At 44.2% G+C, this 14230-nt stretch overlaps 1 protein-coding gene across 1 annotated transcript; it reads left to right on the forward strand.

Moving 5' to 3' along the window:
• Positions 1 to 10080: 10080 nt before the first annotated feature.
• Positions 10081 to 14152, forward strand: LOC121569747 (RNA-binding protein cabeza). Its single transcript, XM_041880914.2, has 3 exons — positions 10081 to 10233; positions 11372 to 11599; positions 13854 to 14152. The coding sequence occupies exons 1-3, from the start codon at positions 10164 to 10166 to the stop codon at positions 13970 to 13972; spliced, it is 417 nt and encodes a 138-aa protein (XP_041736848.1). The 5' UTR covers positions 10081 to 10163; the 3' UTR covers positions 13973 to 14152.
• The last annotated feature ends 78 nt before the right edge of the window (positions 14153 to 14230 follow it).

Consider the following 14230-nt stretch of genomic DNA (forward strand, 5'->3'; position numbering starts at 1 on the left):
TACAGACAGGTTACTATGTACCTCATTAACAGATACTGTCTGTGGTGTTTCCTGCTGTCTCTCCGCCCAAACCTGGGTCTGCTATATAGAGAAATCAAAGAGAGAAAGGTTACATCGGGAGTTTGCAATGGCCTTTGTCTTGTGTTTGACTAGTTGCAATGAAAGGCAATAAATAGGATCTGTTTAGGTGTTTTTGTATGTGATCAGATTAAAGATAAAGTATAATGGCCCCACTTCCAGATTCAGTATGTAGGCCTACCTCAGAAGTGAATACAAGTAGTCGACAGCTGAATTACCTTGACATCCCGTACATCTGGTCTTCGAGGAATACAATTTCTCCAACCCCCTTATCATGCTTTCACTCTGTTCCTTCATACAAGCCATGGCTCCGGTCACTCAACAATGTGCTCTGACCCCTCCCCTATCTGTCTGCTTTCAGTGACTTAAACGGGTCTTTTAAACCATTACAGTGTTTGTCCTTTGAAGCCATCTAAAATGAGACTGCATGTTGCCTTACTAACATCCAGACACATAGACTCAGACACACATTCATTGGTACTAAAAACACAACATCACACAAATTAAAATTCACCTATCACACACATTTATCCAATAATTAGAGGTTACATATTCACTGACACATACATTCATACAAAAATACAAAGATATATGTTGGCATCAAAGCAGACTGCTTCTTTTATAAACAGTACAACTGAAATAAATACAATTTTGTTTAAATCCAAAAATCTTGTTTGTTTATGTCTTGTTTTATTCTCTTTCATTATGGGATAATAATTATTCTCAAGCCTGACACAATACAAAATTGGGGCAAACACACCAATAGACTTCTCATTTAATTATTTACACTTTCTCTCATGCATGATATTCTTGGCTACTCCTTTATTATTCTGTCTTCTCTCTTGTTCTCTCTCCCTCTCTCTCTCCATCTTTCTCTCTCTCCACCCCACACGTTTATCTTCTTTCCCTTTCTATTTCCATCCTCACCAGACTATCTGTGCAGTGGAGCCTAATTACTGCCTCTAGAAATAAATGGGGTGTAAACTGTATGGTCATTCTGCTATGCTATTGAAGCAGGGCTCTTTATTGACCCTTTGTCTGGTGTACGGATAATCTGCAGAGAGACAAAACAGAAGAGCAGTGGCAGTAATAGACAGAAAAATCGTCACAGACACCCAACTGCCACCTGGTGTTGAGTTGTGAAAGCAGAGTTGTGCGCTTGGCTCCAGCTGAAAACAACCACAGAACCATTACTTATTTAAGCCACATGCCCTGCACCTCCATTTGCATCAGAGAGTGATTCCCCAGGGATAGGAAGAAAACACACACTCACCACTCAAAACATGAACACATACTCGAACGCACACATCATACATAAACACGCACACACACGATGCACTCACATTCATACATACAGTATATGTGCAGCACTCACAGCCAGAGATTGTACTGCAGTGGGCTAAATCAGGGTCACAGAGTGTTTACTGCAGTGGGCTAAATCAGGGTCACACAGAGTGTTTCTTGGTAGTCTTAAACAAATCAAAAAGTATACACCTCACACATGGTTATAAGCTTAAAAAAAGAAGACACCTGTACCATGTCAGATATAGAGTTGAAATCTATTACATTTGCGTTCCAATATTACACTTCAATACATTTTTGTAATTTAGCAGACGCTTTTATCTAGAGGGACTTACAGGAGTGAGTGGATACATTTTCACTCTGTGGGAATCAAACCCACAACCCTTGCGTTGCAAGTGCCATGCTCTACCAACTGAGCCACACAGAAGACAGAAATATAACAAAACCGTTTGACATAGAAACACCAGATTTTCAGCAGGTTTTTTTAAATAAAGTTTATAAATTATTAAACATATTAATAACATTCCACCCATGAGGCCACTAGAGGGCGATTTGGTCATTTGACTGCATAAAAGGGGTGTGGTTTAAACATTTGCACATTATGTTCCAACATGACACTGGCAGGAAGTCAGGATTCATATCCCTGGGTGAAAAGAAAGGGAAGCTGGACAGGAAATTCAATGTGGTTTCAGCATACTGGCTTCATATTGCTTAGTGTTCATATTCTTAGCATTCCAACAGCTTTCCTCATATTCTTGGGAATCAAGTTCCAGTCAGAAGTTGGCCCTCATTTGCAAGGTAGTGGGGCTGTCGTGTAATTCTCAGAACGGGTGTTTCAAAATGGAAGACACGGATTACAGTAACGGTATAATATTTCTCAGTGTCATACCCCTTCAGACAAGCCCTGGAAAAGTGAGGGGCATTTAATTTGATTGGGTGGATCATCAATTGTCACATACACATATGCAGGTACGAATATGCATGCAAATTATACTTAGACACAGGCACTGATCTTATTTATTGTCATAGCAGGCAGATTGTATAGAGTATAAAGACTATTCTTGATGAGTCAAATAAACCTTTATGTACTTTACAGGTTGTTGCATAACCCGATCCTGAATCAAGTTGCTTTGGAGACATTCCTATAAATAATATTGCTGTTACCCCGTCCTTCACCCTTGTTATCACAATTCTTCTTCGGACAAGTTTATGCTTGCTATGCTATGCTATGCATATTATTCACTGTTTGAATGTTTGTATCAGCTCAGCAGGAAACACAAAACACCAAATAAACTCTGCAACAAAGGCTGCGTTTACACAGGCAGCCCAATTCTGATATCTTTTCACTAATTGGTCTTTTGGCCAATCAGATCAGCGCTGAAAAGATCTGATGTGAAAAGATCTGAAGTGATGGTCAAAAGACCAATTAGTGGAAAAAAAGATCAGTAAATGCAGCCAGTGAGAGGACACACACAAAGTCAGACAGGAGACAGGATGGTGAGAATGTTTTCACACGGGGGTCCGTCTGCGTCACACGCACGTATGCATGCACGTACGCACGCGTACACACACGCATACACACACATACTCACACGCACATACACACACGCACAGTGTTTACCAGAGAGGCTGTTTCTGTTCCCTCAGTGGCACTTCTGTCTATTCTTGTCCTGATTTTAGCATGTGTAAGCATTCATTCCCTCAGTGGACAATGTAGGATGGTAGTCCTAGGAGACCAGAAAAAACTCAGGGCCCATGATATGGTCTGTAGTTATTCCCCGGTCAGGTCATGTGGCACTAAGGATAGGTTACCAAGCGGTGCATCTGATGATACCGACACCGTCAATCTGAACCTCAGGCATGATGAGAGCACAACAGCAGGTGAGATGACACACCCAGGACATAATGGACAACAACACAGCACACACCCTCCTATTCATTTTCCCTGTGCACAGGTCCACCTGCTCCCTTCTATCAAATATTCACCAGGGCCAAATAGGTACACAGTCATCCTACATCACCAAACAATAACATGAGCCTAATGGGTGATTCCACACCAGCAGGAGCGGAAAATATTTTTGGTACCACAGATTGTTCTGGCAATTCTCACATAGAAACTTCATTTTGGGACTGTTCTTTTTACATTTGTATCACAAACCATTTTTGAGAAAAGCATGATGAAAGTGGCCATTTTAGGCCTATATATGCTTCCTATAAGACCCTTTGATCTGTGCATGATACAGACAACATCTTGGTGTCATTATACTCCTGCTCAAAAATATAAAGTATGTATTGATTCTGAAAAACTATTTTTCACATTAATTTATTCAACATAGAAAATTTGAATATCTCAAAACCACTTTTGATTTTGTTCATTTTTATTGTTTGGAACAATATACTCTACAAGTACATCAAACTTTATGAGCATTTTTTAGGTAAATATTCTAAAAAACTCGACCCTAGGCAACACAGTGAATTGGGTCTGGTTTCAATGATGGACTCTTTTGGCATAGAGGATGTCACGTTCGTTTAAGGACGGGTCAGACCAAGGCGCAACGTGAAATGCGTACATGTTTATTTAAATGATAAACACACGACAAAACAACAAACCAACGAAACGTGAAGTCCTAAGGCTACACCCAAAACAAGCCTACTCACGGAACAAGATCCCACAACCCATAACTGCCAATAGGCTGCCTAAGTATGCTCCCCAATCAGAGACAACGAGCGACAGCTGCCTCTGATTGGGAAAGACACCCGGCCAAACATAGAACTACAAAACCTAGATCACAAACATAGAAAATACAACATAGAATATCCACACCCTGACTCAACATACAAGAGTCCCCTGAGTCAGGGGCTCCGACCACACCAACCTGACATGACAGGGAAGGGTCCGGGTGGGCATTCCGCCTCGGAGGCGGATCCGGCTCCGGGCGTGACGACCACATTCTCTCCGCCTCCCCATTACGCCCCTGGTCTGGTCTGGACCTCGGCGCGCTGCTTCCCCTCTCCTTCCTCCCACGATGTACCAAGCCCTGTCTGGACCCTGGTGTGGGAGACCCCGAACCTGGAGAGGGGCTGACGTCTGGGTCTGGACTGGAGCCGCTGACCGGAGCTGGACTGAGCACCGGTGGAGCGGACTTCTCTGGCTCCGGACTGGAGCCGCTGACCGGAGCTGGACTAGGCACCGGTGGAGCGGACTGTTCTGGACTAGAGCCGCTGACCGGAGCTGGATTGGGCACCGGTGGAGCGGACTGCTCTGGCTCCGGAGTGGAGCATCTGACCGGTGCCGGAACGGGCACGGGTCGTGCCGGACTAGACACACGCACCACTGGTCTGGTGCGAAGAGCAGGCACGGGCCGGACCGGACTAGGAACACGCACCACTGTCTTGGTGCGAGGAGCAGGAACGGGCTGGGCCGGACTGGCGACATGCACCACTGGCTTGGTGCGAGGAGCAGGAACAGGCCGGGCCGGACTGGGAACACGCACCACTGGCTTGGTGCGAGGAGCAGGAACAGGCCGGGCCGGACTGGGAACACGCACCACTGGCTTGGTGCGAGGAGCAGGAACGGGCCAGGCCGGACTGGGAACACACACCACTGGCTTGGTGCGAGGAACGGGCCGGGCCGGACTGGCGACACGCACCACTGGCTTGGTGCGAGGAGCAGGAATGGGCCGGGCCGGACTGGGAACACGCACCACTGGCTTGGTGCGAGGAGCAGGAACGGGCCGGGCCGGACTGGGAACACGCACCACTGGTCTGGTGCGAGGAGCAGGAACGGGCCGGGCCGGACTGGGAACACGCACCACTGGCTTGGTGCGGGGAGCAGGCACGGGCCGGACCGGACTAGGAACACGCACCACTGGCTTGGTGCGGGGAGCAGGCACGGGCCGGACCGGACTAGGAACACGCACCAATGGCTTGGTGCGAGGAGCAGGAACGGGCCGGGCCGGACTGGCGACACGCACCACTGGCTTGGTGCGAGGAGCAGGAACAGGCCGGGCCGGACTGGGAACACGCACCACTGGCTTGGTGCGAGGAGCAGGAACAGGCCGGACCGGACTGGGAACAAGCACCACTGATTTGGTGCGAGGATTAGGAACGGGCCGGGCCGGACTGGGAAGGTGCACTGGTGACACAGTGCGTATCTCCGCATACCTGGTTTCCTTTATTAACCCCTGCTCCTTATGCTGCCTAACCAGCTCCTCTCTCCGTGCCTCTACTTCCTCATTTTCCCTACGAGCCTCCTGCAGTGCCTCCTCTTGAATGGATCTCTCCCGCTCTATTCTATCTATCAGCCCCCGTAATATGGTGGTCTCCTCTCTTACCCTGCAGATCCGATCCTTCTCTCGGCACTCCTCCTCCAGTGAGGACTCCTCCGGGAGCCCCCACGAGTTAGGGAACAGAAACTCATCGCCGTCGTCATCCTCCGACTCCTCAGTATAATACTGTTCCCACTCTTCTTCCTATGGTCGTAGGGACTCAATCTGGAAACCCACCGTGTGCAGTGGTCGGGGCTCTTCTCTCTCGCTCCCCGACCACCCCTTTAGCCCCCCACATTTTTTTTATTGGGGCTGCTTCTCGGGCTTCCTCCTCTGCCAGCTTCTGTGTTGCCGTTGCTCCTCTCCTGCCTGGGCTTCCCTCTTCACCCAGGGTCCTTTTCCCGCAAATATCTCCTCCCAAGACCAAATCTTCCCCACCTGTGTCCAGGGTGTTCGGTCCTCCTGGGCACGCTGCTTGGTCCGTGTTTGGTGGGATCTTCTGTCACGTTCGTTTAAGGACGGGTCAGACCAAGGCGCAGCGTGAAATGTGTACATGTTTATTTAAATGATAAACACACGCCAAAACAACAAACCAACGAAACGTGAAGTCCTAAGGCTACACACAAAACAAGCCTACTCACGGAACAAGATCCCACAACTAACTAGTGCCAATAGGCTGCCTAAGTATGATCCCCAATCAGAGACAACGAGCGACAGCTGCCTCTGATTGGGAAAGACACCCGGCCAAACATAGAACTACAAAACCTAGATCACAAACATAGAAAATACAACAAAGAATATCCACACCCTGACTCAACATACAAGAGTCCCCTGAGTCATACCGTGACAATATCCTGAGGCCCATTGTCGTGCCATTCTTCCGCCGCCTCACCTCATATTTCAGCATGATAATGCACTGCCCCATGTCGTAAGGATCTGTACACAATTCCTGGAAAATGAAAATGGCCCAGTTCTTCCATGGCCTACTCACCAGACTAGTCAACCATTGAGCATGTTTGGGATGCTCTCGATCGATGTGTATGACAGCGTGTTCCAGTTCCCTCCAATATCCATCAACTTTGCGCATCCATTGAAGAGGAGTGGGACAACATTCCACAGGCCACAATCAACAGCCTGATAAACTCTATGCGAAGGAGATGTGTTGTGCTGCATGAGGCAAATGGTGGTGACACCAGATACTGACTGTTTTTCTGATCCACGCCCCTACCTTTTGTTAATGAATCTTTGACCAACAGATGCATACAGTGGGGGAAAAAATGTATTTAGTCAGCCACCAATTGTGCGAGTTCTCCCACTTAAAAAGATGAGAGAGGCCTGTAATTTTCATCATAGGTACACGTCAACTATGACAGACAAAATGAGATTTTTTATGAATTTATTTGCAAATTATGGTGGAAAATAAGTATTTGGTCAATAACAAAAGTTTCTCAATACTTTGTTATATACCCTTTGTTGGCAATGACACAGGTCAAACGTTTTCTGTAAGTCTTCACAAGGTTTTCACACACTGTTGCTGGTATTTTGGCCCATTCCTCCATGCAGATCTCCTCTAGAGCAGTGATGTTTTGGGGCTGTCGCTGGGCAACACGGACTTTCAACTCCCTCCAAAGATTTTCTATGGGGTTGAGATCTGGAGACTGGCTAGGCCACTCCAGGACCTTGAAATGCTTCTTACGAAGCCACTCCTTCGTTGCCCGGGCGGTGTGTTTGGGATCATTGTCATGCTGAAAGACCCAGCCACGTTTCATCTTCAATGCCCTTGCTGATGGAAGGAGGTTTTCACTCAAAATCTCACGATACATGGCCCCATTCATTCTTTCCTTTACACGGATCAGTCGTCCTGGTCCCTTTGCAGAAAAACAGCCCAAAAGCATGATGTTTCCACCCCCATGCTTCACAGTAGGTATGGTGTTCTTTGGATGCAACTCAGCATTCTTTGTCCTCCAAACACGACGAGCTGAGTTTTTACCAAAAAGTTCATTTTCGGTTTCATCTGACCATATGACATTCTCCCAATCCTCTTCTGGATCATCCAAATGCACTCTAGCAAACTTCAGACGGGCCTGGACATGTACTGGCTTAAGCAGAGGGACACGTCTGGCACTGCAGGATTTGAGTCCCTGGCGGCGTAGTGTGTTACTGATGGTAGGCTTTGTTACTTTGGTCCCAGCTCTCTGCAGGTCATTCACTAGGTCCCCCCGTGTGGTTCTGGGATTTTTGCTCACCGTTCTTGTGATCATTTTGACCCCACGGGGTGAGATCTTGCGTGGAGCCCCAAATCGAGGGAGATTATCAGTGGTCTTGTATGTCTTCCATTTCCTAATAATTGCTCCCACAGTTGATTTCTTCAAACCAAGCTGCTTACCTATTGCAGATTCAGTCTTCCCAGCCTGGTGCAGGTCTACAATTTTGTTTCTGGTGTCCTTTGACAGCTCTTTGGTCTTGGCCATAGTGGAGTTTGGCGTGTGACTGTTTGAGGTTGTGGACAGGTGTCTTTTATACTGATAACAAGTTCAAACAGGTGCCATTAATACAGCTAACGAGTAGAGGACAGAGGAGCCTCTTAAAGAAGAAGTTACAGGTCTGTGAGAGCCAGAAATCTTGCTTGTTTGTAGGTGACCAAATACTTATTTTCCACCATAATTTGCAAATAAATTCATAAAAAATCCTACAATGTGATTTTCTGGAAAAAAAATTCTCAATTTGTCTGTCATAGTTGACGTGTACCTATGATGAAAATTACAGGCCTCTCTCATCTTTTTAAGTGGGAGAACTTGCACAATTGGTGGCTGACTAAATACTTTTTTCCCCCACTGTATCTGTATTCCCAGTTATGTGAAATCCATAGATTAGGGCCTAATTAATTTATGTCAATTGACTGATTTCCGTATATGAACTGTAACTCAGTAAAATCGTTGAAATTGTTGCATGTTGCATTTATATTTTTGTTCAGTCTAGTAGCTAGCAAGATGCAGATCATGAAGGTTATTTTTCATGAGTGCATTTTCCAAGTGGCTAGTTTGCATCAACTTCCTTAACTAAAACCACTGCAAAGGTTTTGCCTGCAAACTTTTGTTTTGAATCGCAATGTTCTGGCATGTCTGCCTCGTGATTTGGCAGGCATACCTCGTGATGATTATTTTTCCCTTATCGATGTAGGCAGTGACATAGTTGCTCTATGCCAAGAGGGTCTATCATTGAAACCAAACTCTAGTCACTGTGTTGCCTAGGGTCTGGCTTTTGAGACTTATGCTGCATTCACGTGCTAGTCGGAACTAGGAAATGGGTAGTTTCGAGATATTAATATTAATATATGTAATGTTGAATAAATGAATGTGAAAATTGTGTTCCATAATCTAGACATACTCCATATTTGAGAGGACACTATAAGGAGTATAATGACACCAAGATGTTGTCTCTATCATGTACGGTTCACGGATCATAGGACCTTACAGGAGGCATGTATAGGTCTAAAAAGGGCCTAAAATGGCCACTTTCATCATGATAAAAAAATAAAAATGGTTTGGCATGCAAATGTAAAAAGCATGTTAAACATTGTTCCTCTCAATGACGTTCATATGTGAGAATTGACAGAACAATCTGAGATACCAAAAATATTTTCTGCTCCCGCTGCCGTGGAATCGCCCTCTTGTCTTATTGTCTTATATTATGTGTACAGTGTAAGTCTGTCTACTCAAAAATAAGTCACTCTTTTACAATTATAAAGTTAGAATAAACACATCTGAAATAAAAACCAAAAGGAAATTGTGAATGCACAATCTCATCTCAGATCCCATGCAAACTCTGATATTAGTACATTGCAAATTGATGTGTCATATGGCACAACCATAGAAATAGAATCACCAATATCATCAAATATTGATGAAAGGTAAGTAGTCTTATGGCCGATTGATTTCTTACTTTGTTACATTGTTCATTGCGAGCATAGGTCTCTTGGATGCAGTATTTTGCTGTTACTCATTAACTAGTGGAATGTTGAACCAATTACATGAATGATGGCAGATGGACAGTTTCTTGTTTTTCCCACCACTCTTCATGGTGCACATTGAAGACAGACTCAAAACAAAGCTTTGCTCCAATGGTCGCGCCTTTCATCTCTGTGTCTGTGTGAGAGAGAGAGTATCATTATGGTCATCCGTTCTTTCAAGCATTCCTACTGAGGGTGGAGACAGAGCGGCGTGCCAACCTTTCCATTTCCACTTTCACGAGCCCTACAAAGAAGCTTTTATTCGAGGAAAGGCAAGCAGTCATGGAATTCACTCTCAAAAGCAAGCCAGCCCCCCCCTCCCATTCCTACCGTCCTGAGTTACACTGACCTCTCTGGCCAATCGGTAGAGCCGTAAAAGGCGTAGGCTTAGGGACTGAGAGTGCCAACCTCTATAAGACTCCATGCCCTCCTCTGCCCCACACACTACTCCGACATCCTCTCTCAGACACACACTGCTCTAAAGACACTGACTACTCTTCAGAGACATGTCTTTCCTCTCAGGCATTTTGGGCGACTCGGCTGACAAATATGTGGACCAGGCAGTGGATACGGCAGGTGAGTCTTGAGGGGGAGATGGGGGAAAGGGGGGAGGAGATGGGGTTGTGAGGAGAAGGGGAGTAGAGGGTGACGCACAGCTGGAACAGCTTTGTCTTACTTTTGTTCTGCGTGATTATTTTATGTGGAGCGTTTCACTGTCCTACTTTGCCTGGAGTGAGGCTGGCAGCAGCTGGAAATGATTAAACATAGATACATTTCACTTTCCTCTAAACATACACTTTTACACACAAACATATAACTGACATTTACTTTTAAAACTCAGCATCCTTTGGTATAAGTTGGGCCTCTGTCATACAAAACTTGGCATTTAAGGGTGGTTGCTAGGCTTGGACAGACCTGACTTGTTTTTGTAATTTTTTCCACTGCCTTGGCCTCTGTGCTAAGATCAGCGTATAAAAAAACAGTAGCTCACTTTGACTCAGCTCAGTGACATTCCTCTTTCAGCTGCAGTAAGTAATGATCCGGCCTTGTCTTTTAAAACCATCTCTCCTCTAATCTCTTTGTAAACATGTCAGCACACTTTGAATTGATCTGAGCCTCGCTTTTCACAGTTTCTCATTCACTCTAATTAGATGTTAGAGAGAAAGTGAGATAAATCCTTTAGGATTTGACTGGTAACTGGAACCTAGGCATTAGCATCAACTTGTGCTGATTAATCATGTCATTTATGGACAGCTCATGATGGGAAGCATACAAATGCAATATATGGCATTTGTCTTTTAGAAATGTATTGTAAACTAGGCCACAATTGTTCATTTATACATATCCTGTTTGTTAAATTCGCAAATCCTTGAAACTAGCTGTATTAGTGTAATTACCTAGATGTTAACAACATGTAGGCCTAAGAAGTGTTTGCTTGTAATGTCTGACAATGCTGTCAGTTCACTATGTACAACTACACTCATAGAAGGTAAACGTGAATTTGGCATCTGGCACCAAATAAATAAAACCACAGATGTATTTTATGTCGTACACTGTTGCTTTCTCTGAAATACCTTCAAATACGATATCAGTTTATTCAACTTCAAAACACAGTAGAGGGGTGTCATTACAATAATAATAATCTCCTTTCAGTTTCATGCATCATATGTTTCTGGTCAGATTTCTAAACAGTTTACTTGGTGATGTTTTGCAGCTAAAGTTGCCAAAGAGAAGGTGAAGGGCATGCTTGGAGGGGATGATTCAAAGAAGGAGGAGTCCAGCGGGGGCAACAGTGGGGGTATTGGAGGATTATTTGGAGGATCAAAGGATGACGACAAGGGCAAAGACAAAGAGGGAGGCGGCTTCGGAAGTCTCTTCTCTGGCAAGGATGAGAAAGAAGAGTCAAGTAGAGGAGCAGGTGGGGCCGGAGGAGGTGACAGAGGTAAATCAACCTACATTTGGTAATAAATAAATACCCTACATTACATAGTACAATAAAGTACTAAATACATAGTATTATGAAGTACAAACCTCATGTATCCTATTCAGGTGTGCCTTTGCATGTTGTATTTCCTGTATATTCTCCACATGAAGCAAGGGGAACTGCCCCTCCCTTGCTTAAGGCTACTAAAAGTCAATTTAGAAAAACTCCTCGCTTAAGGCCACGAAAAGTCCATTTAGAAAAAGCTGTATCCCTTCTAGACAAATGTGAGGAGTACTGAGGATACAAAGAGGCAGGACGCAGACGCAGGAATCAACAATGTAAAGGTTTACTTAACACTGAGCAAGAGAACAACAAAGAGCGAGTACACGACATGACACTAACAATCACAACACTGAACAGTCCAGGTCTATATAGGGGTGGTGATGAGGCGCAGGTGCGCTGGAGGTGATTAGGGTGTTTTGGGTTTCCATTTCGGTGTTACCGAGGTGGTGCGCTCAGACCGGTGGCTCAGTAGACGGGTGGCTCAGTAGACGGGTGAATCAGAGCGCCGGAGGGGAGCAACGGGAGAAGACGTGACAACAAAACCCTGTCAAAGCTCTTCTCTGCCCAGGCACCCAAATAGTGGAAAAAGCTTTCCCCTAATGTCAGGACCAATGATGTGTATAAACCCTGGACTGCTGATGTTACAGTATGTATTGGCCAATGAGAGGCTTTGAAGCCACCAGCCGCCACATTGGTAACCCTCATTAGGAGCAGTCCTCCATCCATAGGAATGAATGGAATTCTACAGTATTTCAATAAAATGTTTCAAGGACAAAATTACATGTATTTAAGTATTTATTTGTTGTAGTGCGGACAATAACATTAGTACTCTCTAAAATGAAATGTTTTTATATATTATGTTTATGTTCAGTTGACATAATATAATTTAAAAGTATAGTATGCATTAAGGTGTCTTATCAAAAAAGTTCAAACGTACAAAATGGCTGCGTGTCGGCTTCCCCTTGCCTGTCATCTACGTTTAATACATATCATTGGTCAGGAAGGACAACAGAGTCCCTGCCCATCTTCCGAAAACATCTGAAAACCTAGGTCTCCGCCCTTGCCCTTCTTGCACTAACACTCGCACTTGTCTTTTCTTACTAGCATTGACTTTGTATTTAGCTGCTGCTTTATTGAGGAAAAATGTACTTACTATAGCCAGGTTTCCATCCAACCTTTTTATGCGAGTAAAGTAGGCTACATGTCGGATAAAAAATGTCAGGACAGCCCTGATGGAAATTTTTGTACGTAAACTTGACAAATGTCGCCAAAACAAAATATGCTAGTCAATGTGGTATCTTTTTGTGTAGGTAAAATTAATTATGCGAGAAATGGCAATGGAAATGCCTTTATGCGCAACTATAGATATAATAACCATCATATCGATCGAAGTAAATTTGGAGTCACGCGATGATATGTTGTGTGGTCCTCCCACTATGACTCAGGAAAGAATGCAGTTTACAGATTAAATAAATGATAAACTTCTGAAGGTGGTGAAAGTGCACGCGGTGATTGACGTTCCTTTCCAATAAATATCGAGGGTCTTATTCTGGAGACACAATGGTCGATGCTTGGCTACCTTTTTGACAAATACGAATAATCTCGTTCTTTTGTCCATAATAATCTCTTGATGTAGGCTATCCTACCCGCACTGCATCTGCGAGCTGTTGGCTAGAGCGCACGTGCCAAAACCAGAGAGGGCACTTCACAATATAAAGTTTTTTTTTTTTTTTTTTACAAAATCATCAGTAGAGTTGAAAGTGTGATGGAAACCGATTTAACTTGTATCCTTTATTCGGTACATGTGAGTTTAACCGCGAAAGTTATTTTTGTGTGCAGTCATCAAACAGGCTTTTATCCGCAACAGGTCAATTTGATGGAAATACATTTCTGGTGGGAAAATGCGCTCAGGCCCATTGTTTTTATGCAGATTTTAGAATGTTCAGCATGAAAATCTGTCGCCAATTGGATGGAAACCTAGTTTGAGACCGTGATATATGGTTGTGTCACCTAGCTAAATCGCTCTGGATAAGAGATTCTGCTAAATGACTCAAATGTAAATAGATTGTCTGATAGAAGCTTTGCAGCTGTTTTTGCTGTTGCTGTTTAGAGACAATAATGAATGTTGAGCTCCATCTGTAACCTCACCACCTCTGATCATTTTTATCTATAAACTCTACAATTCTTATAAACTCTGTTTATCCTTCAGACCTGACAGACACACTGGGAGACATTGCAGGAGAGATGTCTGGCGAGCGTGATGGCAAATCTAAGGACAACAGCGCCGCAGACCAAGTGCTGTCATTTGGGAAAAGTCTCTTCAGCTGAGTCAGACTTTGAAGCGGGTTCACTTCCTCTCATTGTCAGTCTGACAGACCTCTGGTTATAGCCTATGAATAATATGATTTTACCGTCATAACCTATTACTGCAACTACAGTACATTGTGTAATGTTAATGTTATGTATTATTATATTTGAAAAGTAAATAAAATGTTTATTCCAAAAGTCTATGTTGAGCAGGCTAATGTTGGATGAAATAGGTACAGTGGGGATTATGCAACCAATACCTAGCTATTGATAGACAAA

Source organism: Coregonus clupeaformis, chromosome 1, assembly GCF_020615455.1.
Source record: "Coregonus clupeaformis isolate EN_2021a chromosome 1, ASM2061545v1, whole genome shotgun sequence".
NCBI classification, from domain to species: Eukaryota; Metazoa; Chordata; class Actinopteri; order Salmoniformes; family Salmonidae; genus Coregonus; species Coregonus clupeaformis.

Excerpts from the sequence above, each read along its gene's own strand:
- LOC121569747 (XM_041880914.2), top strand. The coding sequence starts at position 10,164 with ATGTCTTTCCTCTCAGGCATTTTGGGCGACTCGGCTGACAAATATGTG. Across the intron at positions 10,234-11,371 it reads CCAGGCAGTGGATACGGCAG|CTAAAGTTGCCAAAGAGAAG; the intron begins GTGAGTCTTGAG and ends GATGTTTTGCAG. Across the intron at positions 11,600-13,853 it reads GGCCGGAGGAGGTGACAGAG|ACCTGACAGACACACTGGGA; the intron begins GTAAATCAACCT and ends TTTATCCTTCAG.